At 48.9% G+C, this 26,615-nt stretch overlaps 1 protein-coding gene across 1 annotated transcript in view; it reads right to left on the bottom strand.

Moving 5' to 3' along the window:
* Positions 1-26,615, bottom strand: part of mtus2a (microtubule associated tumor suppressor candidate 2a) — a 160,594-nt gene that overhangs the window by 122,785 nt on the left and 11,194 nt on the right. The window contains exon 2 of the mRNA XM_045688911.1: positions 196-3,095. Coding sequence (XP_045544867.1) covers positions 196-2,364 — 2,169 coding nt within the window. The 5' untranslated portion in view covers positions 2,365-3,095. The remainder of the gene's footprint in view (positions 1-195; positions 3,096-26,615) is intronic.

Below are 26,615 nucleotides of genomic sequence, written 5' to 3'. Positions count from 1 at the left end.
CAGGCAAATACCTCCACCATCCCATTCTCCACACCCACAATACAATACAACACAACACTACACAACAATCCTTTTCTCTTTGTCTCCCTGTCTCCCTCCCTCCCTCCCTCCCTCCCTCCCTCCCTGCCTCCCTCCCTCCCTCCCTCCCTCCCTCCCTCCCTCCCTCCCTCCCTTCCTCCCTCTCTGCCTCCTTACCTCTGCTGGTTGGTACTTGTCCACCAGTGGTCCATAGAAGCTCTCAGCCTTGCTGCCCAGCTTCGGAGGGGCTGTGTGGCTGCGAGTGTGGGCTCCAGTGTGTGTGTGGGTGTGTGTGTGAGAGCCAAACTGTGTGTGTGTCGGGGGGACAGTGTGTGTGTGGCCATGGGATCGGATCCCCGTTCCCATCATACCAGAGTTGAACAGACGGTTTTTCTGCATCTCCTGTCTGTATTTGTCATAGAGGAGGTTGGAGGCACTCAGGACCGGTGTGTTTCTGGACGCTATGCCGCGGGAGTGTGTGTTAGTGTGCGTTTTGGAGCTAGAAGAGTGCTTCTGAGGTGTGTGTGTGGCAGGGGAGTGTGTATGTGTATAGGCAGAGAGCCTGGAGGGCAAGGAGGAGACCTGGTAAGGCCCGTCTGAAGCCTGGGGTTTGAGTTGAGGACCCTTCCGGATGTAGGTGATGATTTTGGGCCGCACTCCTTTGGGCTTTGCGGGGCTGTGGCTGGGGTTAGGGGCCTGGTGGTGTAGAGGAGGTATGGGTATCCCTGTAGAAGCGAGGTTAGATTTGAGAGGTGGTCTAAGCCCATTGCTACCATAGCCCTGGGGATACCTAGCTGAACCTGTAATAATCCTCGAAGGGGACATCGGCTGTTGTTGTTGTTGTCTCCGTGGTGACCCCTGTGGGGTTCCGAGTGGGGAGCGAGGGGGTGTGTGTGAGTGTGGTTGAGAGGTGACGGTAACCCCACAGCGGTTAGTTCTATGGTATCTGAGCTGAGACTGGTCCTGGTACTGATGTCTCCTCTCCAGGCTGGAGGTACGCTCTGAGCTGATCCCACGTCTATCCAGGGAACGAGCCTCTCTCTGGGCAGACTGGCTGGCCTGGCTGGGCTGGGGAGCTCCGAGGCAGGAACTGGGCCGGTAATGGGGGTGGGAGTAATTGCTACAGTTGACCATTGAACTCTTTACCTCTAGGGTCTCTTGTGTTTGCCTGCCGTCGACCCCGTGGTGACCTGGGTCCACGACCTTATGACCTGCATCTGGAGACTGGGAGGGAGAGGTCGAGGAACGCCGTCTTGTGATTGGCTCAGCTAAGCTCCTCCCTCTTCCTGGTTCCAACTGACAGAGAGGTCGGACGAGCTGTTGCCTGCGAGGAGGAGGAGGCCCTACTCCCTTTTTCCTCTGTCCTATCCCTCCATCTGAGGAGGACAAAATGCTGTTTCCCTGGTAACACCCCACGTCCTGTCTTTGAGTGGTAACATCCCGTGTAGACCCCTCCTCTGTCGCACTTTGGCCACTTTGACCCCTCGACAGTTCTACTTCCAGGTTAGATGTTTCCTGGTACTGATGATGTACTTCTTGGTCAGGTGACGTCGAGTACTGAAGTCCTGCCAGGTTAGGAGTGTCCTGAGAGTGTGGTGCTGCTGTGGAGTTCAGGCCGACAGGGGGAGCCCTTCTCTTGGCTGAGGTAGTGGGATTCGGGTTAGAGGTCAATGGTTGTCCAGTAGGGTCCAGATTGCTACTCAGGGTGGACACAGCAGACACACAGAGACTCCCTCTGTCACCCCCGCTGTTCTGCTCTCCTCCTCCTCCTCCTCCTCCTCCTCCTCCCGTCTCTTTACCTCCTTCTGATCGAGGGCCGCCGTAGTTGAGGTCCTGACGGAGCATCTCTCTCTCTCTCCCTACCTCTTTTTGTCTATCCATCCCTCTGTCCCCCCCATTGCTATCGTTATCGTTCCTGTGAACAGAAACACAGCTGGCCGTGGAGCTGGAAGACATCGACAGCAGTCCTTCACCTGCTCCTCCGTTAGAATCCTCTCCTTCATCATCATCCTCCTCATCCTCTCCTACTCTCTTTCCATCCCCACCTCCATCTCCATGGAAGGTGTGTATCTCGCGACACTCAAGCAGTTCCAACTTCTGGATGTCATGGTTCAGACATCGCTCCTCCGTGCCCCAGATAAGAAGCTTGTCCTGGGCTTCGCTCTGGGCCACCAGGGGGGGTAGAGGGCTGGAGGCCTGGTCGTCTGGGTTCTCCCCCATTAGCACTAGCTGGTTAGCGTTAGCATCTCCAGTCGGAGGGTGAAACAGGACATGAGATTTGTTGTTGTTGTTTTTTATGTCTCGTCCGCTGACAGGCAGACTCTGGAGACCAGCTGGGACACTCATAGCGGAGGAAGGGTCCTTCAGGCAATCTCAAAGACACCTCTCGGGTTCTGCTGCCATTAATGGATTTGTGTGTTCTCCTCCTCCTTTCTCTCTCTTTCTTTTTCCTTCTATTGTTTACTTCTCTCTCTCTTCTTATTTCTCTCTCTTCTCCCTCTCTCGCTCTTCTCCCTCTTTCTCTCTTCTTCTTTCTCTCTCTCTCTATGGGTGCTTTCTGAGTCTTTGTTATAGCCAGGGAACAAGAGAATGAAATATCATCTCTCACATCCTTCCTTTTTTCACTCCTACTTTCCACCTGTGACCTTGGTTTGACCTTGAGCTCACTGGGTAAAGGGTTCTGATGACATCACTGGGTAGAGGGTTCTGATGACATCACTGGGTAGAGGGTTCTGATGACATCACTGGGTAGAGGGTTCTGACGACATCACTGGGTAGAGGGTTCTGATGACATCACTGGGTAGAGGGTTCTGATGACATCACTGGGTAAAGGGTTCTGATGACATCACTGGGTAGAGGGTTCTGACGACATCACTGGGTAGAGGGTTCTGATGACATCACTGGGTAGAGGGTTCTGACGACATCACTGAGTAGAGGGTTCTGATGACATCACTGGGTAGAGGGTTCTGATGACATCACTGGGTAGAGGGTTCTGACGACATCACTGGGTAGAGGGTTCTGATGACATTTTGTTGGGAAGTCTGTCTGTCTGTCACCGCTGCTGTCCCTGATTCAGTCTGCAATGAAGAAGAACAAAGAGAATATCGGTTACATACAAGTTATATTCAAGGTTCATTTCAGTTACATATCAGTTACAAACAAGTTAGTCTTTCCTTTTTCTCCACTGCTCAGTGAATCCCCTACCTGGGAAGTTTAAAATGGAATCTCTTTATAACTCAGGGCATCTTTACAGCAGGTTGGGGACTAAGGACACTGAGAACCCCTACCACAGACTGTTATTACTCACGAGGGGAGAAGAGAATAAATCAGAGCCTACAGAATGTTTCTGTGCGAGCGGGGAATCTCCCAAGGGAGGAGTGACGAATAACGGGAGAAGAAGTGGAGAGAAGGAGACAGGGGAAGGAAGGAGTGAGAGAGTGGGAAATGTTCAGCAATTATCTCATCCCCTCAAGAGGAAGGAGACAGGGGGAAGGAAGGAGAGAGAGAGAGAGAAAATAACACAACCTTTTACAAATCAATTTCCAGCCACTTTCTGCAACATAAATACACCCACTGCTTTCTATGTCTCTCTCTCTCTCGTGTGTGTGTGTGTGTGTGTGTGTGTGTGTGTGTGTGTGTGTGTGTGTGTGTGTGTGTGTGTGTGTGTGTGTGTGTGTGTGTGTGTGTGTGTGTGTGCCCACATCGATTCCCATCACATTCAATATGGCTGCTTAAGCTCACACACACATGCTGCCGCAGTCACGCACACACACACACACACACACACACACACACACACACACACACACACACACACACACACACACACACACACACACACACACACTGATCTATTCCATGTCAAGTGCCGAGATTTGAGCCACGATCTGGGAGGCAGAGACATTGACCGTGTGTGTGTGTGTGTGTGTGTGTGTGTGTTCTCAGGTCCAGTGACCATGCTTTGTTCCGACCCTGCGGGTAACAGCTGCCATCAGATCAGTGTGTTGTCTGCTATACCATCAGATCAGTGTGTTGTCTGCTATACCATCAGATCAGTGTGTTGTCTGCTATACCATCAGATCAGTGTGTTGTCTGCTATACCATCAGATCAGTGTGTTGTCTGCTATACCATCAGATCAGTGATGTTGTCTGCTACACCATCAGATCAGTGTGTTGTCTGCTACACCATCAGATCAGTGTGTTGTCTGCTATACCATCAGATCAGTGATGTTGTCTGCTATACCATCAGATCAGTGTTGTTGTCTGCTATACCATCAGATCAGTGTGTTGTCTGCTACACCATCAGATCAGTGTGTTGTCTGCTACACCATCAGATCAGTGTGTTGTCTGCTATACCATCAGATCAGTGTGTTGTCTGCTACACCATCAGATCAGTGTGTTGTCTGCTACACCATCAGATCAGTGTGTTGTCTGCTATACCATCAGATCAGTGTGTTGTCTGCTACACCATCAGATCAGTGTTGTTGTCTGCTATACCATCAGATCAGTGTGTTGTCTGCTATACTATCAGATCAGTGTGTTGTCTGCTATACCATCAGATCAGTGTGTTGTCTGTTGGTAGAGCATGGTGTTTGCAACGCCAGGGTTGTGGGTTCGATTCCCACGGGGGACCAGTATGGGGGGAAAAAATGTATGCAGTGCAACATGGACACTGGAATGGAGAGATGCATTATGGGTGTGTGTTTCTCACTCCTTTCTCTTTCACTCTTTCTTCCTCAATTCCATTTCTCTCCTCTGGGGTCAGCCAGTATCCCCTCTGAGAGACTCTGGGTTCAGACAGTATCCCCTCTGAGAGACTCTGGGTTCAGACAGTATCCCCTCTGAGAGACTCTGGGGTCAGCCAGTATCCCCTCTCAGAGACTCTGGGGTCAGCCAGTATCCCCTCTGAGAGACTCTGGGTTCAGACAGTATCCCCTCTGAGAGACTCTGGGGTCAGCCAGTATCCCCTCTCAGAGACTCTGGGGTCAGCCAGTATCCCCTCTGAGAGACTCTGGGGTCAGCCAGTATCCCCTCTCAGAGACTCTGGGGTCAGCCAGTATCCCCTCTGAGAGACTCTGGGGTCAGCCAGTATCCCCTCTCAGAGACTCTGGGGTCAGCCAGTATCCCCTCTGAGAGACTCTGGGTTCAGACAGTATCCCCTCTGAGAGACTCTGGGGTCAGCCAGTATCCCCTCTCAGAGACTCTGGGGTCAGCCAGTATCCCCTCTCAGAGACTCTGGGGTCAGCCAGTATCCCCTCTGAGAAACTCTGGGGTCAGCCAGTATCCCCTCTGAGAGACTCTGGGTTCAGACAGTATCCCCTCTGAGAGACTCTGGGGTCAGCCAGTATCCCCTCTGAGAGACTCTGGGGTCAGCCAGTATCCCCTCTGAGAGACTCTGGGTTCAGACAGTATCCCCTCTGAGAGACTCTGGGGTCAGCCAGTATTCCCTCTGAGAGACTCTGGGTTCAGACAGTATCCCCTCTGAGAGACTCTGGGGTCAGCCAGTATCCCCTCTGAGAGACTCTGGGTTCAGACAGTATCCCCTCTGAGAGACTCTGGGGTCAGCCAGTATCCCCTCTCAGAGACTCTGGGGTCAGCCAGTATCCCCTCTCAGAGACTCTGGGGTCAGCCAGTATCCCCTCTCAGAGACTCTGGGGTCAGCCAGTATCCCCTCTGAGAGACTCTGGGGTCAGCCAGTATCCCCTCTGAGAGACTCTGGGGTCAGCCAGTATCCCCTCTCAGAGACTCTGGGGTCAGCCAGTATCCCCTCTGAGAGACTCTGGGGTCAGCCAGTATCCCCTCTCAGAGACTCTGGGGTCAGCCAGTATCCCCTCTGAGAGACTCAGGGGTCAGCCAGTATCCCCTCTGAGAGACTCTGGGGTCAGCCAGTATCCCCTCTGAGAGACTCTGGGGTCAGCCAGTATCCCCTCTGAGAGACTCTGGGGTCAGCCAGTATCCCCTCTGAGAGACTCTGGGGTCAGCCAGTATCCCCTCTGAGAGACTCTGGGGTCAGCCAGTATCCCCTCTGAGAGACTCTGGGGTCAGCCAGTATCCCCTCTGAGAGACTCTGGGGTCAGCCAGTATCCCCTCTGAGAGACTCTGGGGTCAGCCAGTATCCCCTCTGAGAGACTCTGGGTTCAGCCAGTATCCCCTCTGAGAGACTCTGGGGTCAGCCAGTATCCCCTCTGAGAAACTCTGGGGTCAGCCAGTATCCCCTCTGAGAGACTCTGGGTTCAGACAGTATCCCCTCTGAGAGACTCTGGGGTCAGCCAGTATCCCCTCTGAGAGACTCTGGGTTCAGACAGTATCCCCTCTGAGAGACTCTGGGGTCAGCCAGTATCCCCTCTGAGAGACTCTGGGTTCAGACAGTATCCCCTCTGAGAGACTCTGGGTTCAGACAGTATCCCCTCTGAGAGACTCTGGGGTCAGCCAGTATCCCCTCTGAGAGACTCTGGGGTCAGCCAGTATCCCCTCTGAGAGACTCTGGGTTCAGACAGTATCCCCTCTGAGAGACTCTGGGGTCAGCCAGTATCCCCTCTGAGAGACTCTGGGGTCAGACAGTATCCCCTCTGAGAGACTCTGGGGTCAGCCAGTATCCCCTCTGAGAGACTCTGGGGTCAGCCAGTATCCCCTCTGAGAGACTCTGGGGTCAGCCAGTATCCCCTCTGAGAGACTCTGGGGTCAGCCAGTATCCCCTCTGAGAGACTCTGGGGTCAGCCAGTATCCCCTCTCAGAGACTCTGGGGTCAGCCAGTATCCCCTCTGAGAGACTCTGGGGTCAGCCAGTATCCCCTCTGAGAGACTCTGGGGTCAGCCAGTATCCCCTCTGAGAGACTCTGGGGTCAGCCAGTATCCCCTCTGAGAGACTCTGGGGTCAGCCAGTATCCCCTCTGAGAGACTCTGGGGTCAGCCAGTATCCCCTCTGAGAGACTCTGGGGTCAGCCAGTATCCCCTCTGAGAGACTCTGGGGTCAGCCAGTATCAAGTCAGGTCACCTCATCTAGTTTTCTCAGATAGAGAGAGAGAAAGTTCTCGTTCTCTCTCTCTCTCTCTCTCTCTCTCTCTCTCTCTCTCTCTCTCTCTCTCTCTCTAAAAAGCTTTATGGGCATGGGAAACATATGTTAACATTGCCAAAGCAAGTGAAGTAGATAATAAACAAAAGTGAAATAAACAATAAAAAACTAACAGTAAGCATTACACTCACAGCAGTTCCAAAAGAATAGAGACAATTAAAACGTCATATTAAGTCTATATACAGTTTTGTAATGATGTGGTATTTCACCCAATAGATATGGGAGTTTCTCAAAATTGTGTCTCTAATATGGTCATACATTTGGCAGGAGTTTAGGAAGTGCAGCTCAATTTCCACCTAATTTTGTGGGCAGTGTGCACATAGCCTGTCTTCTCTTGAGAGCCAGGTCTGCCTTTGGCGGCCTTTCTCAATAGCAAGGCTATGCTCACTGAGTCTGTACACAGTCAAAGATTTCCTTAATTTTTGGTCAGTCACAGTGGTCAGGTATTCTGCCACAGTGTACTCTCTGTTTAGGGACAAATAGCATTCTAGTTCGCTCAGATTTTTGTTAATTTCTTGACACATTGGAAAGAATTATCTTTTTGTTTTCTCATGATTTGGTTGGAACTAATTGTGTTGCTGTCCTGTGGCTCTGTGGGGTCTGTTTGTGTTTGTGAACAGAGCCCCAGGACCAGCTTGCTTAGGGGACTCTTCTCCAGGTTCATCTCTCTGTAGGTGAGGGCTCTGTGGGGTGTGTTTGTGAACAGAGCCCCAGGACCAGCTTGCTTAGGGGACTCTTCTCCAGGTTCATCTCTCTGTAGGTGAGGGCTCTGTGGGGTGTGTTTGTGAACAGAGCCCCAGGACCAGCTTGCTTAGGGGACTCTTCTCCAGGTTCATCTCTCTGTAGGTGAGGGCTCTGTGGGGTGTGTTTGTGAACAGAGCCCCAGGACCAGCTTGCTTAGGGGACTCTTCTCCAGGTTCATCTCTCTGTAGGTGAGGGCTCTGTGGGGTCTGTTTGTGTTTGTGAACAGAGCCCCAGGACCAGCTTGCTTAGGGGACTCTTCTCCAGGTTCATCTCTCTGTAGGCGAGGGCTCTGTGGGGTGTGTTTGTGAACAGAGCCCCAGGACCAGCTTGCTTAGGGGACTCTTCTCCAGGTTCATCTCTCTGTAGGTGAGGGCTCTGTGGGGTGTGTTTGTGAACAGAGCCCCAGGACCAGCTTGCTCAGGGGACTCTTCTCCAGGTTTACCTCTGTAGGTGATGGCTTTGTTATGGAGGGTTTGGGAATCGCTTCCTTTTAGGTTCTGTCTAATTCTGCTCTGCATGCATTATTTGGTGTTTTACGTTGTACACTGGGGATATTTTTTGCAGAATTCTGCATGCAGAGTCTCAATTTGGTGTTTGTCCCATTTTGTGAAATTCTTGGTTGGTGAGTGGACCCCAGACCTCACAACCATAAAGGGCAATGGGTTCTATAACTGATTAAAGTATTTTTAGCAAGATCTTAATTAGAGGTCGACCGATTAATCGGAATGGCCGATTAATTCGGGCCGATTTCAAGTTTTCATAACAATCGGTAATCGGTATTTTTGGCCGCCGATTTGCCGATTTCTTATTTCTTTCTCTTTTTTTTGTATTATTATTTTTTTTTTACACCTTTATTTAACTAGGCAAGTCAGATTAAGAACACATTCTTATTTTCAATGACGGCCTAGGAACGGGGGTTAACTGCCTTGTTCGGGGGGATTCGGGGATTCATTTTTGCAACTTTCCGGTTACTAGTTCAATGCTCTAACCACCTGCCTTACATTGCACTCCACGAGGAGCCTGCATGGCAGGCTGACTACCTGTTACGCGAGGGCAGCAAGAAGCCAAGGTCAGTTGCTAGCTAGCATTAAACTCATCTTATAAAAAACTATCAATCTTAACTTAATCACTGATGATATTACTAGTTTATCTAACGTGTCCTGCGTTGCATATAATCGATGCGGTGCCTGTTAATTTCTCATTGAATCACAGCCTACTTCGACAAACGGGTGTTGATTTAACAAGCGCATTTGCGAAAAAAGCACTGTCGTTGCACCAATGTACCATAAACATCAATGCCTTTCTTTAAAATCAATACACAAGTATATATTTTTAAACCTGCATATTTAGTTAATATTGCCTGCTAACATGAAATTGTGTCACTTCTCTTGCGTTCATTGCACGCAGTCAGGGTATATGCAACAGTTTGGGCCGCCTGGCTCGTTGCGAACTAATTTTCCAGGATTTTACATAATTATGACATAACATTGAAGCTTGTGCAATGTAACAGGAATATTTAGACTTAGGGATGCCACCCATTAGATAAAATACGGAACGGTTCCGTATTTCACTGAAATAAAAAACGTTTTGTTTTCGAGATGATAGTTTCCGGATTCGACCATATTAATGACCTAAGGCTCGTATTTCTGTGTGTTATTATGTTATAATTAAGTCTATGATTTGATATTTGATAGAGCAGTCTGACTGAGCGGTGATAGGCAGCAGCAGGCTCGTAAGCATTCATTCAAACAGCACTCTTTCGTGCGTTTTGCCAGCAGCCCTTCGCTGTGCTTCAAGCATTGCGCTGTTTATGACTTCAAGCCGGGTGGGTATAATTTGTGGAACGTTCCAACAGAAATCTATTCCAAAAACGTAGTAAATAATAAGGTTGCCAAAAAACAACGCATACAAAGTTGTATAGCGGCAGAATAAGATACCGGGTAGGGAGTGGTCTATTTCATTGCGTTTTTCACTCATCCCATTTCTTCTGAAAAATGTCTGTCCTCACTCTGGTTGCCTATGGACAAACATTAAGAATAAGCTACGTGGTGAGTTGATGCCTATTCGGCAGCGAGTTAGCTAGGTTTGCATGCGTTGCTTCTTTGTATGCGTTGTTGGTTGGCAACCTTTTACTTTGCGATTTTTGGAACAGATTCCTGTTGGAACATTCAACAAATTATACCCACCCCTTCAAGCCTATCAACTCCCAAGATTAGGCTGGTGTAACCGATGTGAAATGGCTAGCTAGTTAGCGGGTGCGCGCTAATAGCGTTTCAAACGTCACTCGCTCTGAGACTTGGAGTAGTTGTTCCCCTTGCTCTGCATGGGTAACGCTGCTTCGAGGGTGGCTGTTGTCCATGTGTTCCTGGTTCGAGCCCAGGTAGGAGCGAGGAGAGGGACGGAAGCTATACTGTTACACTGGCAATACTAAAGTGCCTATAAGAACATCCAATAGTCAAAGGTATATGAAATACAAATTGTATAGAGAGAAATAGTCCAATAATTCCTATAATAACTACAACCTAAAACTTCTTACCTGGGAATATTGAAGACTCATGTTAAAAGGAACCACCAGCTGTCATATGTTCTCATGTTCTGAGCAAGGCACTTAAACGTTAGCTTTCTTACATGGCATATATTGCACTTTTACTTTCTTCTCCAACACTTTGTTTTGCATTATTTAAACCAAATTGAACATGTTTCATTATTTATTTGAGGCTAAATTGATTTTATTGATGTATTATATTAAGTTAAAATAAGTGGTCATTCAGTAAATAAATAAATAATACAAATTTAAATCGTCTGATTAATCGGCATCAGCTCCCTCCAATAATCGGTACCGGTATCGGTGTTGAAAAATCATAATCGGTCGACCTCTAATCTTAATTGCTATGTCGAATTTTATGTTCCTTTTGATGGCATAAAGCTGGTTCTAAATTCGGGTAAAACAAAATGCATGGTATTTTCAAATGTTAGTAATCATGTCATTGCTACATTGGCTGGACATACTATAGAGCAAGTGAAAGTGTACAAATATTTAGGTGTGTGGGTTGATGATAAGCTGAGCTTCACTGTGCATGTAGAGAACTTGATAAGGAAGCTCAAGCTGAGAATAGGATTTTATTACCGGCATAAGGCTTGTTTTTCTCTGGTGGCCAGGAAGGAGGTGGTATGATGTACATTACTGGCAGTTTTAGATTTTAGTGATGTTATATATACTGCTCAAAAAAATAAAGGGAACACTTAAACAACACATCCTAGATCTGAATGAAAGAAATAATCTTATTAAATACTTATTTCTTTACATAGTTGAATGTGCTGACAACAAAATCACACAAAAATAATCAATGGAAATCCAATTTATCAACCAGTCTGTCAATCAATCAGTCTGGATTTGGAGTCACACTCAAAATTAAAGTGGAAAACCACACTACAGGCTGATCCAACTTTGATGTAATGTCCTTAAAACAAGTCAAAATGAAGCTCAGTAGTGTGCATGGCCTCCACGTGCCTGTATGACCTCCCTACAACGCCTGGGCATGCTCCTGATGAGGTGGCGGATGGTCTCCTGAGGGATCTCCTCCCAGACCTGGACTAAATCATCCGGGAACGGGCGGGCCAGTCCATAGCATCAATGCCTTCCTCTTGCAGGAACTGCTGACACACTCCAGCCACATGAGGTCTAGCATTGTCTTGCATTAGGAGGAACCCAGGGCCAACCACACCAGCATAGGGTCTCACAAGGGGTCTGAGGATCTCATCTCGGTACCTAATGGCAGTCAGGCTACCTCTGGCGAGCACATGGAGGGCTGTGCGGCCCCCCAAAGAAATGCCACCCCACACCATGACTGACTTACCGCCAAACCGGTCATGCTGGAGGATGTTCCAGGCAGCAGAACGTTCTCCACGGCGTCTCCAGACTCTGTCACGTCTGTCACGTGCTCAGTGTGAACCTGCTTTCATTGGTGAAGAGCACAGGGCGCCAGTGGCGAATTTGCCAATCTTGGTGTTCTTTGGCAAATGCCAAACGTCCTGTACGGTGTTGGGCTGTAAGCACAACCCCCACCTGTGGACGTCGGGCCCTCATACCACCCTCATGGAGTCTGTTTCTGACCATTTGAGCAGACACATGCACATTTGTGGCCTGCTGGAGGTCATTTTGCAGGGCTCTGGCAGTGCTTCTCCTGCTCCTCCTTGCACAAAGGCGGAGGTAACGGTCCTGCTGCTGGGTTGTTGCCCTCCTAGGGCCTCCTCCACGTCTCCTGATGTACTGGCCTGTCTCCTGGTAGCGCCTCCATGCTCTGGACACTACGCTGACAGACACAGCAAACCTTCTTGCCATAGCTCGCATTGATGTGCCATCCTGGATGAGCTGCACTACCTGAGCCACTTGTGTGGGTTGTAGAGTCCGTCTCAAGCTACCACTAGAGTGAAAGCACCGCCAGCATTCAAAAGTGACCAAAACATCAGCCAGGAAGCATAGGAACTGAGAAGTGGTCTGTGGTCCCCACCTGCAGAACCACTCCTTTATTGGGGGTAATTGCCTATAATTTCCACCTGTTGTCTATTCCATTTGCACAACAGCATGTGAAATGTATTGTCAATCAGTGTTGCTTCCTAAGTGGACAGTTTGATTTCACAGAAGTGTGATTGACTTGGAGTTACATTGTGTTGTTTAAGTGTTCCCTTTATTTTTTTGAGCAGTGTATATATCATCAAGACTTTAGTGTTTTTTAATATAATATGTAATTGTTGTACTGAATGTGTATCTATAGTTTTGTTTAACCTCTCTGGGGTAGGAGGCAGTATTTTGACATCCGGATGAAAAGCGTGCCCAAAGTAAACTGCCTGTTACTCAGGACCAGAAGCTAGGATATGCATGTAGTTTCGGAAACTGTTAAAATAATGTCTGTGAGTATAACAGAACTGATTTGGCAGGCAAAACCCTGAGGACAAACCATTCAGGGAGTTTTTCTTTTGAGGTCATAGGATTTTCCAATGGCTTTCTATGGGATACCCTTATTATTAGGAACCTGGTTGCAGTTCCTATGTCTTCCACTAGATGTCAACAGTAGGGCTATTCATTGTACGTGTCACTCTAGGTGGACTCTACTGTTTGGGTGCGTGTGAACTGGAGCGCGCTTCACGTTGTTTTTATCCGGTATTAGAAACAGTTTATTCCGTCTTAAATTGTATCTATTATTTACGTTTTAGGGTAGCTGAGGTTGGATTAGGAACGTTGTTTGAAATGTTTGGACCAAGTTTACAGGTAATTTATTAGATACTTTGTAGGCATGTTGGGTGAGTTGAAACCGGTATATTTCTGAATCAAACACGCCAAATAAATGGAAATTTTTTGGGACATAAAGAAGGACATTTTATCAAACAAAAGGACAATTTTTGATGTTTCTGGGGCATTTTGGAGTGCCAACAGAAGAAGATCTTCAAAGGTAAGGCATTAATTATATCGCTATTTCTGACTTTTGTGGTGCACCTGCCTGGTTGAAATATGTTTTGCAGGCTTTTGTATGCGGGGCGTTGTCCTCAGATAGTCCTTTTTGAAATCTGACACAGCGGATGGATTAACAAGAAGTTAAGCTTTATTTTGATGTATAACACATATATTTTCAAGAATGTTAAATATTTGAATTTAGTATTTTTATATTTCGCGCTCTGCAATTTCACCGGATGTTGGCCAGGTGGGACGCTACCATCCCACCTGCCCGTAAGAAGTTAATGTTGTGTTAGTGTATGTAAGTTGTTTTGTCTGAAACTTTGTTGTCCCTGCTAATATTGGACCAGGTCTCTCTTGGAAAAGAGATGTTATCTCAATGAGAAAGAACCTGTATAAATAAAGGTAAAATAAAATAAAAATACCAAATAAAAGGCCCTTCTTGCCTTGTCAGATTGTTCACAGCTTTTTGGTATTTACCTGTGGCGCTGATGTTTAGGCCAAGGTGTGTATAGTTTTTTGTGTGCTCTAGGGCAACGGTGTCTTGATGGAATTTGTATTTGTGGTCCTGGCGACTGGACCTTTTTTTGGGAGACCATTATTTTTTGTCTTACTGAGATTTACTGTCAGGGCCCAGGTCTGACAGAATCTTTGCAGAAGATCTAGGTGTCGCTGTAGGCCCTCGTTGGTTGTTGACAGAAGTACCAGATCATCAGCAAACAATAGACATTTCACTTCAGATTCTAGTACAGTGAGGCTGGGTGCTGCAGACTGTTCTAGTGCCCTCACCAATTCGTTGATATAAATGTTATGGATGTTGGGGCTCAAGCTGCATCCCTGTCTCACCCCAAGGTGAGACACTTGTTGTTTGTGTACATGGATTTTATAATGCCATATGTTTTCCCCCAAGGCTGTCTGGGAAGGCTGTCTGCCATACCCTCTGCCCAAGACGATAGCGGGGAGCCGGGGTCCGGTGGCGGTCTGCTTGTCATTGATACCTGGTCCGGCTCTCTTCCAGGTACGGCGACAGCTGCGGACAAACATCTGGGCCGAGGGTATGCCGACCTCTTCCTCCGGGAAGAGCGGGGGCTGATAACCAAGGGAACACTCGAAAGGCGAGAGCCCAGTGGCAGAGCAGGGGAGGGTGTTGTGGGTGTATTCAACCCACACGAGTTGCTGGCTCCAAGTCATGGGGTTGGTTGGCAGAGACAAAGTGACGAAGAGTTGTCTCCAGGTCTTGATTGGCTCGCTCCGACTGGCGTTGGACTGAGGGTGGAACCCGGAGGACATGCTGGCCGATGACCCGATGAGCGTGCAAAACGCCTTCCAGAACCGGGACGAGAACTTAGGACACCGTTCGGAGACCCTGTCCACCGAGAGTCCATTGATCCGGAAGACGTGCTGCACCATGAACTGGGTCGTCTACTTGGCAGAGAAGAATGAAGTGGGCGGCTTTGGAAAACTGGTCCACTACTCTCAGGATGGCGGTGTTGCCATCAGACGGGGGAAGACCCGTGACTAAGTCCAGGGATATGTGAGAACAGGGATAGTGAGGGACAGGCAGTGGTTGAAGGAGACCAGCCGGAGATTGCCGAGGAGTCTTGTTCTGCGCACAGACCGTGCAGGCGGAGACATACACGGAGACGTCCGGGACCATGGAAGGCCACCAAAAGCATTGCCGCACAAAGGCCAGGGTCCGATGGGAGCATGCCTGGAGGAGTGGGCATACTCCAGGGCTGAGGAGCGTCAGGCACAAGCATCCGGTAATCTGGGCACCCCCCCGGGGTTCGGGCTGGGAATGCTGTGCCACACGGACCTGCTTCCCTATTCCTCAGCTGAGTGCTGTCGCCAAACACGAGGTTGGAAGGATGATCTCAGGGTCCAAGGGTCTAGGACGTGTCAGACTGGTAGGGGAAGGGGGGTTAGAGAGAGGTAGGGGGGGTTAGAGAGAGGTAGGGGGAGGGGGGTTAGAGAGAGATAGAGGGAGGGGGGGTAGAACGAGGTAGAGGGAGGGGGGTAAAATGAGGTAGAGGGAGGGGGTAGAACGAGGTAGAGGGAGGGGGGGTATAACGAGGTAGAGGTAGGGGGGGTAGAACGAGGTAGAGGGAGGGGGTAGAACTAGGTAGAGGGGTAGAACGAGGTAGAGGGAGGGGGGTAGAACGAGGTAGAGGGGTAGAATGAGGTAGAGGGGTAGAACGAGGTAGGGGCGGGGGGTAGAACGAGGTAGAGGGAGGGGGTAGAATGAGGTAGAGGGAGGGGTTCGAACGAGGTAGAGGGAGGGGGGTAGAACGAGGTAGAGGGAGGGGGGTAGAACGAGGTAGAGCGAGGGGGTAAAACGAGGTAGAGGTAGGGGGGTAGAGTGGGAGAAAACAAGGATGTCATCGAGGTAGATGAAATGGAACCAGTTCAGTATCGGAGAAACGTCATTAACCAGGAACACAGCAGGGGTGTTGCTAAGTCCAAATGGCTGGTTCACCAGGTATTCGCAGTGACCGCTGGCCGTGTTGAAGGCTATCTTCCACTCGTCACCTTCCCTTATCAGGTGGTAGGCGTTCTGCAGGTCCAACATGGAGAAAATGGTGCCCCCCCCCGGAGCAGCTCGAAGTCCGAGGCGATAGCAGTCCGAGGCGATAGTGGTTCTTCACCGTGATGTCATTGAGGCCTCGGTAGTCGATGCACGGACGCAGGGTTTTGTCCTTCTTCTCCACGAAGAAGAACCTTGCGCCGGCGGGGGAGGCAGAAGGACGGATGAACCCTGCAGCCAGGGAGTCCTCAATGTAGGTCTCCATAGCCTTGGTCTCTGGACCCGACAGAGAACACAGTCATCCTCGGGGCAGTGTGGTGCCTGGGAGAAGGTCGATCCCGCAGTCATAGGGTCGGTGTGGAGGAATTGAAGTGGCCCGGTCCTTACTGAAAACCTCCCAGAGGTCCTGGTACTCCACTGGGAATGGCGGAGAGGTCCTGGGCAACTTCCGAGCAGGATGCACTGACTTTAGACAATGGGCGTGGCAGAACGGGCTCCAGCCCATAATGTCATCAGCAGTCCATGGGAACCTGACGAGACTTAATTAGCATAAATTGGATTGCCTCGCTGTGGTTCCCTGACACTCGTAGTTTTATGAGAGTGGTATTGTGAGTGACCCGGGTTATAAAGCGCCTGTCCAGCGCTCTAACGTCTATTGGAATGGAGAGGGGCTGAGTGGGGCCAGCTCGGACGACAGGGTAGTGTCCAAAAAACTCTCATTGGCCCCAGAGTCGATGATATCCCAGAGAGATTTTGACTGGTTCACCCACAGCAGGATGGCATGGAAAGGGGTGTGAATAAGGAAAGAGGAAAAGTTATCCAACAAGTCAGTTTGTCAAATGTCTGCCTTGCTAGAGCTGCCCCCGGTTCACTATAAGTGCTGTTATTGTGAAGTGGAAACATCTAGGAGCAACAACGGCTCAGCCACGAAGTGGTAGGCCGCACAAACTCACAGAACGGGACCGCAAAGTGCTGAAGAGCGTAGCACATAAAAAATAATCTGTTCTCGGTTGCAACACTCACTACCGAGTTCCAAACTACCACTGGAAGCAACGTCAGCACAAGAACTGTTCGTCGGGAGTCTTCATGAAATGGCAGAGCAGCAGCACACAAGCCTAACCATGTGCAATGCCAAGCATCGGCTGGAGTGGTTTAAATCCACTACAACAGATTTTTTTTTGCCAGATCCTAATTGCGATGCCGAGTTTTATGTTAATTTTTTTTATGTTCCTTTTGATGGCATCTCTCTCCTCCACTCCCCCACTCCTCTCCTCCTCCTCCTCTACACCCTCCCCCTCTCCTCCACTTCCCCCCTCCTCCACTCCCCCCCCTGGGACTCCCTGTATATAACCATGTTATTACCTGCTACCTCCTGTATATAGCCATGTTATTACCTGGTACTTCCTGTAAATAGCCATGTTATTACCTGGTACTCCCTGTATATGGCCATGTTATTACCTGGTACTCCCTGTATATAGCCATGTTATTACCTGGTACCCCTGGACATAGACTAGGTACTGGTACTCCCTGTATATAGCCATGTTATTACCTCATACTTCCTGTATATAGCCATGTTATTACCTGGTACCTGTATATAGCCATGTTATTACCTCATACCTCTGGACATTGACTAGGTACTGGCTGTCATGACTACACATCCAAGGGCTCCAAGGGCTCAGATCAGCTTGCCAATGGTTGACAATGGCCAGACCCTCTCTCACCCACTGGGCCGCTTTTTGACACCTCACACCCGGTCGTAGATTTAAGCGGGAGAGAACTAGTATTGGGATTGGAATGGCCTTTGTCTCCAGAAGACTTTTGCCGCCAAAAAATCGAATGTCCAAAAGTGAACACTGGAACAATATTCCTAACATCCGAATGTGGGGAATGATGAAAGATAGTCTATGGAAAATGAATGTCTATTTTGTGATGTCATTAAAAATTGTATAAAAATGTTATGATGAAAATATTGTAACTTGAAGAGTATATACACTGTATATGTCAGGTTTTCATCCTTTACGTTGTTTAGAAAATATAAAATATGATGATTTTGTTAAGATATGAATGTGATTTACATTTTCTAACGAGATCATAGTTTTGATGATACTTTGCCCCAGTAAGTAGCCACGCCTGAGGGAGCTCAGAGAGCTTGTCAGCATGAAGGAACACCCCCTTTTTACCAGAGTGTATAAAGGATGAGTTGAGAATGAACATAGCAGACCAGAAGGACTCAAGCTGCAGCTTAGGTCTCCATTGGATACGATCCTGAAAATCAACATGAGGTGAAGACGACAAAGTAGCCTAAGTAGCATAAGTTTGTAATCAATAACCTATACCGTGTGTGTGTATCCTGTGTTATCATTTAGTTAGTTAGTAAATAAATAATTAAATACATTTGTGTGGAATGGAATGATCAGTAAGGCTGGGGTTTGTGCAGATGCAAGGAGTATGCGACTGTTCAGAATTATGAGACTAATATGAGGTAATGATTAATAATTGACTGTTATCGATATATAACTTATATATATTCTAAAGTTTAATTCGGGAGAAAGTAAGAAGAGACAGAGAGAGAGAGAGAGAGAGAGAGAGATAAAAAGGGAGACAATGATAATCATATAGTCATGGAACCAGAAGCCGTCTTCAACAAGATTTCTGTACCCAGGGAGTGAAATGAGTCCCCTTTATAGTAAGTTAATGACAGGAGGGCAGGACGATCAATCCTATTGACTTTTTCACAGTGATCTTCAAGGGTGAGTGAGATAGAGAGAGAAAGAGAGAGAAAGGGAGAGAGAGAGAGAGCGAGAGAGAAAGAAAGAAAGGGAGGGAGGGAGAGAGGGAACGAGACAGAGAGCGAGAGAAAGGGAGGGAGAGAGAGAGAGAGAAAGAAAGAGAGAGAGAAAAAGGGAGGGAAGGAGGGAGGGAGAGAGAGAGAGAGAGAGGGAGAGAGAGAGAGGGAGGGAGAGAGAGAGAGGGAAGGATAAAAATAGTCAGAGAGAGAGAGAGAGAAAAAGGGAGGGAAGGAGGGAGGGAGAGAGAGAGAGAGGGAGGGAGAGAGAGAGAAGGAGAAAAATAGACAGAGAGAGAGAGAAAGGGAGGGAAGGAGGGAGGGAGAGAGAGAGAGAGAGAGAGAGAGGGAGAGAGTGAGAGAGAGAGAGAGAGAGAGGGAGGGAGGGAGAGAGAGAGGGAAGGAGAAAAATAGACCGAGAGAGAGAGAGAGAGAGAGAGAGACAGAGAGAGAGAGCTAAAAAGGGAGACAATGATAATCCTATAGTCATGGAACCAGAAGCCGTCTTTAACAAGATTTCTGTACCCAGGGAGCGAAATGAGTCCCCTTTATAGTAAGTTAATGACAGGAGGGCAGGACGATCAATCCTATTGACTTTTTCACAGTGATCTTCAGGGGTGACTAAACCAAGGAAACTAAATTACATACGCACGTGTGTGCGCATGCAAAACTAACCCTTCCATTATAAAACATGGATCAGCTGAAACTACAGAACTAACCCTTCCATTATAAAACATCTCTGTTATTATTTTACACTGTGATATGTTTACACCAGGGCCAGTGAACAAACAATTGGCCAAGAAAATAAATGAATAAACTTACTTTCTGATCTTGAACTTAATTTTGTTCTTTAAACAAGGAAGTGAGTTCGTAAAATCTGAAAATACACATCTTAGAAATAGTTTTCACATAGTTTTCTGCCTGAACTCAGAATCAATTGTTCTTCCCAAAAATAATACAGTCCAACAAACCTGACTGATACGAGCGTTTCTGTATCTCACAGGTAGAAAACGGGGCAGATACATTTCCTGGTTGAAAGAAAACTACAATATCCAGAATTCACAGTGATTTCAGTACGTAGTACTGCCCCGTGGAGATGTATCCAACTGATGTGAGAAATATACAAATGTCTGTGTTTTGTAGCCAGCACTATTAGTCAGAGGATTTCTAAATGGAACTGAAGTCTCAACTGATGGGTTTGCCACGTCGTCGAACGTAGAAAGAATATGCTATTTCATCGATTTACCCCTCAACTTCAAAGAGGAAGACATCTGATCAGCCAACATCAACAAAGCAGAAAATAAGTCAAGCTGAGGTAACATAGCTACCGTTACCTAGCTACCGTTACCTAGATACCGTTACCTAGATAACTAGCTAGCTAGCTATCGAACTACATTTCTTTATTTTAACCAAAATCCATTTAGCTAGCTTTCATAATACGCTGGCTAGACATTTCAAAGCATATCAATGTAATTAGCCAGCTGCTATCTGCCAATGTGATTTGATAATTTGCAAGCTAATGTTAGCTTTGGTCGGTTGCGTTAGCTAGCTAGCTAACTAACTACCGCAGAGGCTAATGTCACTACCGTTATGTGTTCTATTTACAGTCCGATCTCATCAACATCTACAGAGGTATCAACATCAAGCTCAGCACCAGGAACTAGTGTAGGTCACCTCAGCACCAGGAACGAGTGTAGGTCACCTCAGCACCAGGAACTAGTGTAGGTCACCTTAGCACCAGGAACTAGTGTAGGTCACCTCAGCACCAGGAACTAGTGTAAATCACCTCAGCACCAGGAACTAGTGTAAATCACCTCACCACCAGGAACTAGTGTAGGTCACCTCACCACCAGGAACTAGTGTAGGTCACCTCAGCACCAGGAACTAGTGTAGGTCACCTCACCACCAGGAACTAGTGTAGGTCACCTCAGAACCAGGAACTAGTGTATGTCACCTCAGCACCAGGAACTAGTGTAAATCACCTCAGCACCAGCAACTAGTGTAGGTCACCTCAGCACCAGGAACTAGTGTAGGTCACCTCAGCACCAGGAACTAGTGTAGGTCACCTCAGCACCAGGAACTAGTGTAGGTCACCTCACCACCAGGAACTAGTGTAGGTCACCTCAGCACCAGGAACTAGTGTAGGTCACCTCAGCACCAGGAACTAGTGTAGGTCACCTCAGCACCAGGAACTAGTGTAGGTCACCTCAGCACCAGGAACTAGTGTAGGTCACCTCAGAACCAGGAACTAGTGTACGTCACCTCAGCACCAGGAACTAGTGTAGGTCACCTCAGCACCAGGAACTAGTGTAGGTCACCTCAGAACCAGGAACTAGTGTAGGTCACCTGACTCCATGATGAGTAAATAAATATACTGGAGTTGGGCCTCAACATGGTCTGTGTCTTGATGACATAGTGGTGTGTTAACAAGTAGACTACACCTTCTGTAGATCTCTGTGTTATGGAGGCTTAGTTGATTCTTCATGCAAGGCTGGTGTCTGTTGGGGGGTGGGTATTGTGAGGAGGGGATGGTGTGGGTGGGTGCTGGTGCCTGTTGGGGGTGGGTATTGTGAGGAGGGGATGGTGTGGGTGGGTGACTGGTGCCTGTTGGGGGGTGGGTATTGTGAGGAGAGGATGGTGTGGGTGGGTGACTGGTGCCTGTTGGGGGGTGGGTATTGTGAGGAGGGGATGGTGTGGGTGGGTGACTGGTGCCTGTTGGGGGTGGGTATTGTGAGGAGAGGATGGTGTGGGTGGGTGACTGGTGCCTGTTGGGGGGTGGGTATTGTGAGGAGGAGATGGTGTGGGTGCTGGTGTCTGTTGGGGGTGGGTATTGTGAGGAGGGGATGGTGTGGGTGGTGTCTGTTGGGGGTGGGTATTGTGAGGAGGGGATGGTGTGGGTGGGTGGATGGTGCCTGTTGGGGGGTGGGTGACTGATGGCGACAAAGAGCTGGTTTGATATAGCACCTTGTTTGAGTGTGTATTGATTTGGGACAAAGTAGTCAAATGCTGGCTAATCACTGAGTACCGTTTGTCCTACAGACTCATCCTGCTGCTGACCTTAACACGCGCTTTAGTTTTCAGCCTGGAATAAGATCCCTGATGAAAACCTGCTCCAGAGCGCTCAGGACCTCAGACTGGGGGCGAAGGTTCACCTTCCAACAGGACAACGACCTTAAGCACACAGTCATGACAACGCAGGAGCGACTTCGGGACAAGTCTCTGAATGTCCCTGAGTGGCCCAGCCAGAGCCCGGACTTGAACCCGATCGTAACGTCTTCTAGAGGAACTTGAAAATAGCTGTGCAGTGATGCTCTTCATCCAACTTGACAGAGCTCGAGAGGATCTGCAGAGAAGAATCGGAGAAACTACCCGAATGGTGTCTAGCAGTGAAGTTTCTCTTTAAACCAGCTATTTCTACACGCCCCCTGCAGTCACGCACTGAGCTCACACACACACACACACACACACACACACACACACACACACACACACACACACACACACACACACACACACACACACACACACACACACACACACACACACACACACACACACACCCCTCTCACCGGTGCATATCTAAACAGGCACACTAATTAATCCTACCATCAGTACACAGGACAGTCTCTCTCTCTCTCCTTTCCTCCCCCTCTCTCATTTATTTTTCTTTCTCCTCTCTCTCTCGTTCTCTCTCTGTCTCTCTCTCTCTCTCTCTCTCGCTCCCCTCTCTCTCACCCCCTCTCTCTCTCTTCCCTCCCATCTCTCTCAGCCCTCCCCTCTCTGTCTCTCTCTCTCTCTCTCTCTCTCGCTCCCCTCTCTCTCATCCCCTCTCTCTCTCTTCGCTCCCCTCTCTCTCACCCCCTCTCTCTCTCTTCCCTCCCATCTCTCTCAGCCCTCCCCTCTCTGTCTCTCTTTCTGTGTTCTCTCCAAGGAATTCATGTAAGATTACCAAAATCATAACCCTGCCAAACCCCCTCCACCCACAACTCACGCCCCTCCCCCATCTCTCTCTCTCTCTCTCTCCCCCACATCCCTCTCTCCCTCCCCCTCTATCTCTCCCTCTGCCTCTCTCCCTCTGCCTCCCCCTCTCCCTCTCTACCTCCCCCTCTCGCCCTCTGATTAACCCCTCTGTCTCTATCCCCACTACCCCTCTCTCTCTCTCTCTCTCTCTCTCTCTCTCTCTCTCTCTCTCTCTCGTCCCTCTCTCCATATCCCCCTTTCCTCCTCTCCCTCTACGACCCACTCCCTCGTTCCCTCTCTCCCCCTCTCCCTGTCTCCCACGGCCTCTCTCTCACCTTGCTTTGTTTGCAGAGCGATGCTGCTTTTCCTCTGGTTATCTCTGTATAGCACCCTATTCCCTATTTGGTGCATTACCCCATAGGGCTCTGATCAAAAGTAGTGCACTATATAGGGAATAGGGTACCATAGGGCTCTGGTCTAAAGTAGTGCACAATATAGGGAATAGGGTGGCATAGGGCTCTGGTCTAAAGTAGTGCACTATATATAGGGAATAGGGTGCCATTGGGCTCTGGCCTAAAGTAGTGCACAATATAGGGAATAGGGTGGCATATGGCTCTGGTCTAAAGTAGTGCACTATATATAGGGAATAGGGTGCCATTTTGGATGCATATGGAGTTACATATAGTGATCTCAAAAGGAGAAACTCAACACAGAAGGCAGACAGAGCTGACTACCCTGAACCTCAGCCCTGCTCTATGGGAAACACACAGACAGAGCTGACTACCCTGAACCTCAGCCCTGCTCTATGGGAAACACACAGACAGAGCTGACTACCCTGAACCTCAGACCTGCTCTATGGGAAACACAGAAGGCAGACAGAGCTGACTACCCTGAACCTCAGCCCTGCTCTATGGGAAACACACAGACAGAGCTGACTACCCTGAACCTCAGCCCTGCTGTATGGGAAACACACAGACAGAGCTGACTACCCTGAACCTCAGACCTGCTCTATGGGAAACACACAGACAGAGCTGACTACCCTGAACCTCAGCCCTGCTCTATGGGAAACACACAGACAGAGCTGACTACCCTGAACCTCAGCACTGCTCTATGGGAAACACACAGACAGAGCTGACTACCCTGAACCTCAGCACTGCTCTATGGGAAACACACAGACAGAGCTGACTACCCTGAACCTCAGCCCTGCTCTATGGGAAACACAGTCCAACCTCTATCTGTCATTTCATCCTTTTTTCTCATCCAAATACCCTCCTCTCTTTCTTATCTCCCTCCCTCCCTTCTGCATACTACATCTGCACGCCTCCTCCCCATTCTCTCTCTCTCTCTCTCTCTCTCTCTCTCTCTCTCTCTCTCTCTCTCTCTCTCTCTCTCTCTCTCTCTCGCTCCATCTCTCTCTCTCTCAGACATACACATGCGCTCTCCCCATTTTCTCTCTCTCTCTCTCTCTCTCTCTCTCTCTCTCTCTCTCTCTCTCTCTCTCTCTCTCTCTCTCTCTCTCTCTCTCTCTCTCTCTTTCTTCCCCCCTATCTCATCTCTCTCTCTCTCTCTTTCTCTCTCTCTCTCTCTCTCTCTCTCTTTCTTCCCCCCTATCTCCATCTCTCCTCTCCCTCTCTCCTCTCCTTCTGTTCTCCCTCTTTTAAATTTTTTTCCCACCATCTCCCTTTCTCCTTCTCCTCCCCTCTCTCCTCTCCCCTCCCTCTCTCCTCCCTCTTACCTCTCCTAAACCCTCCCCCTTCTCCATCTCTCCTTTCCCTCTCTCCTCTCCCTCTCTCCTCCCCTCTCTCCTCTCCCTCTCTCCTCTCCCTCTCTCCTCCCTCTTACCTCTCCTAAACCCTCCCCCTTCTCCATCTCTCCTTTCCCTCTCTCCTCTCCTCTCCTCCCCCTCTCTAATCTCCTCCCCCTCTCCCTCTCTCCTCTCCTTCTCTTCATGCCCGATTCCCACCATTTCTAACTCTTCTCCTAATCTCTAACTATACCCTAGCCATTCCATCACACACACACACACACACACACACACACACACACACACACACACACACACACACACACACACACACACACACACACACACACACACACACACACACACACACACAGAATACATACCTCTCAGTCTTTTAAGAAACCATTAAATCATTACTGTATCACATGATTGCACTACCTCTAGCGTAGTGGTATCCACGGACTACTGCGGAGAGGGAGGAGCCTAAGAGGTTCTACTTCAGAGCCCCAGGAGATGTGAAGGGTGTCATGAGGAAACAATGAACGCAACGCACGCATTCACACACAAAAACACACACGCACGCTGTTTTTTACACCTCCCTCAAATCATTTTGTTCCCAATCGTCTGTATCTTCCTCTCTCGCAGTACTCTCTCTCTCTCTCTCGCAGTACTCTCTCTCTCTCTCTCTCTCTCTCTCTCTCTCTCGCAGTACTCTCTCTCTCTCTCTCTCTCTCTCTTGCAGTACTCTCTCTCTCTCTCTCTCTCTCTCGCAGTACTCTCTCTCTCTCTCTCGCAGTACTCTCTCTCTCTCGCAGTACTCTCTCTCTCTCTCTCTCTCTCTCTCTTGCAGTACTCTCTCTCTCTCTCTCTCTCTCTCGCAGTACTCTCTCTCTCTCGCAGTACTCTCTCTCTCTCTTGCAGTACTCTCTCTCTCTCTCTCTCTCGCAGTACTCTCTCTCTCTCTCTCTCGCAGTACTCTCTCTCTCGCAGTACTCTCTCTCTCTCTCTCGCTCTCGCAGTACTCTCTCTCTCTCTCTCGCAGTACTCTCCCTCTCTCTCTCTCTCTCTGCAGTTCTCTCTCTCTCTCTCTCTCTCTCTCTCGCAGTACTCTCTCTCTCTCTCTCTCTCTCTCTCGCTCTCGCAGTACTCTCTCTCTCTCTCTCTCGCAGTACTCTCTCTCTCTCGCAGTACTCTCTCTCTCTCTCGCAGTACTCTCTCTCTCTCTCTTGCAGTACTCTCTCTCTCTCTCTCTTGCAGTACTCTCTCTCTCTCTCTCTTGCAGTACTCTCTCTCTCTCTCTCTTGCAGTACTCTCTCTCTCTCTCTCGCAGTACTCTCTCTCTCTCTCTTGCAGTACTCTCTCTCTCTCTCTTGCAGTACTCTCTCTCTCTCTCACAGTACTCTCTCTCTCTCTCTCTCTCTCTCGCAGTACTCTCTCTCTCTCTTGCAGTACTCTCTCTTGCTGTACTCTATCTCTTGCAGTACTGTCTGACATTTTCTACCTGTCCCTGTCTGAGTCTGCAATACCAACATGTTTCAAGCAGACCACCATAGTCCCTGTGCCCAAGAACACTAAGGTAACCTGCCTAAATGACTACTGACCCATAACACTCACGTCTGTAGCCATGAAGTGCTTTGAAAGGCTGGTCATGGCTCACATCAACACCATTATCCCAGAAACACTAGACCCACTCCAATTTGCATACCGCCCCAACAGAACCACAGATGATGCAATCTCTATTGCACTCCACACTGCCCTCTACCACCTGGACAAAAGGAACACTTATGTGAGATTGCTGTTCATTGACTACATCTCAGCGTTCAACACCATAGCGCCCTCAAATCTGATCACTAAGCTAAGGACCCTGGGACTAAACACCTCCATCTGCAACTGGATCCTGGACTTCGCTACGCTGATCCTCAACACAGGGGCTCCTCAGGGGTGCGTGCTCAATCCTCTCCTGTACTCCCTGTTCACTCATGACTGCACGGCCAGGCACGACTCCAACACCATCATCAAGTTTGGCCGACGACACAACAGTGGTTGGCCTGATCACCGACAACAACGAGACAGCCTATAGGGAGGAGGTCAGAGACCTGGCAGTGTGGTGCCAGGACGACAACCTCTTCCTCAACGTGATCAAGACAAAGGAGATGATTGTGGACTACAGGAAAAGGAGGACCGAACACGCCCCTATTCTCATCGACAGGGCTACAGTGGAGCAGGTTGAGAGCTTCAAGTTCCTTGGGGTCCACATCACCAACAAACTATCATGGTCCAAACACACCAAGACAGTCATGAAGAAGGTACGACAAAA

Source organism: Salmo salar, chromosome ssa11, assembly GCF_905237065.1.
Source record: "Salmo salar chromosome ssa11, Ssal_v3.1, whole genome shotgun sequence".
NCBI lineage: Eukaryota > Metazoa > Chordata > Actinopteri > Salmoniformes > Salmonidae > Salmo > Salmo salar.
The sequence above is the reverse complement of the archived record's forward strand: the minus strand, read 5'-3'. Positions and strand labels throughout refer to the sequence as shown.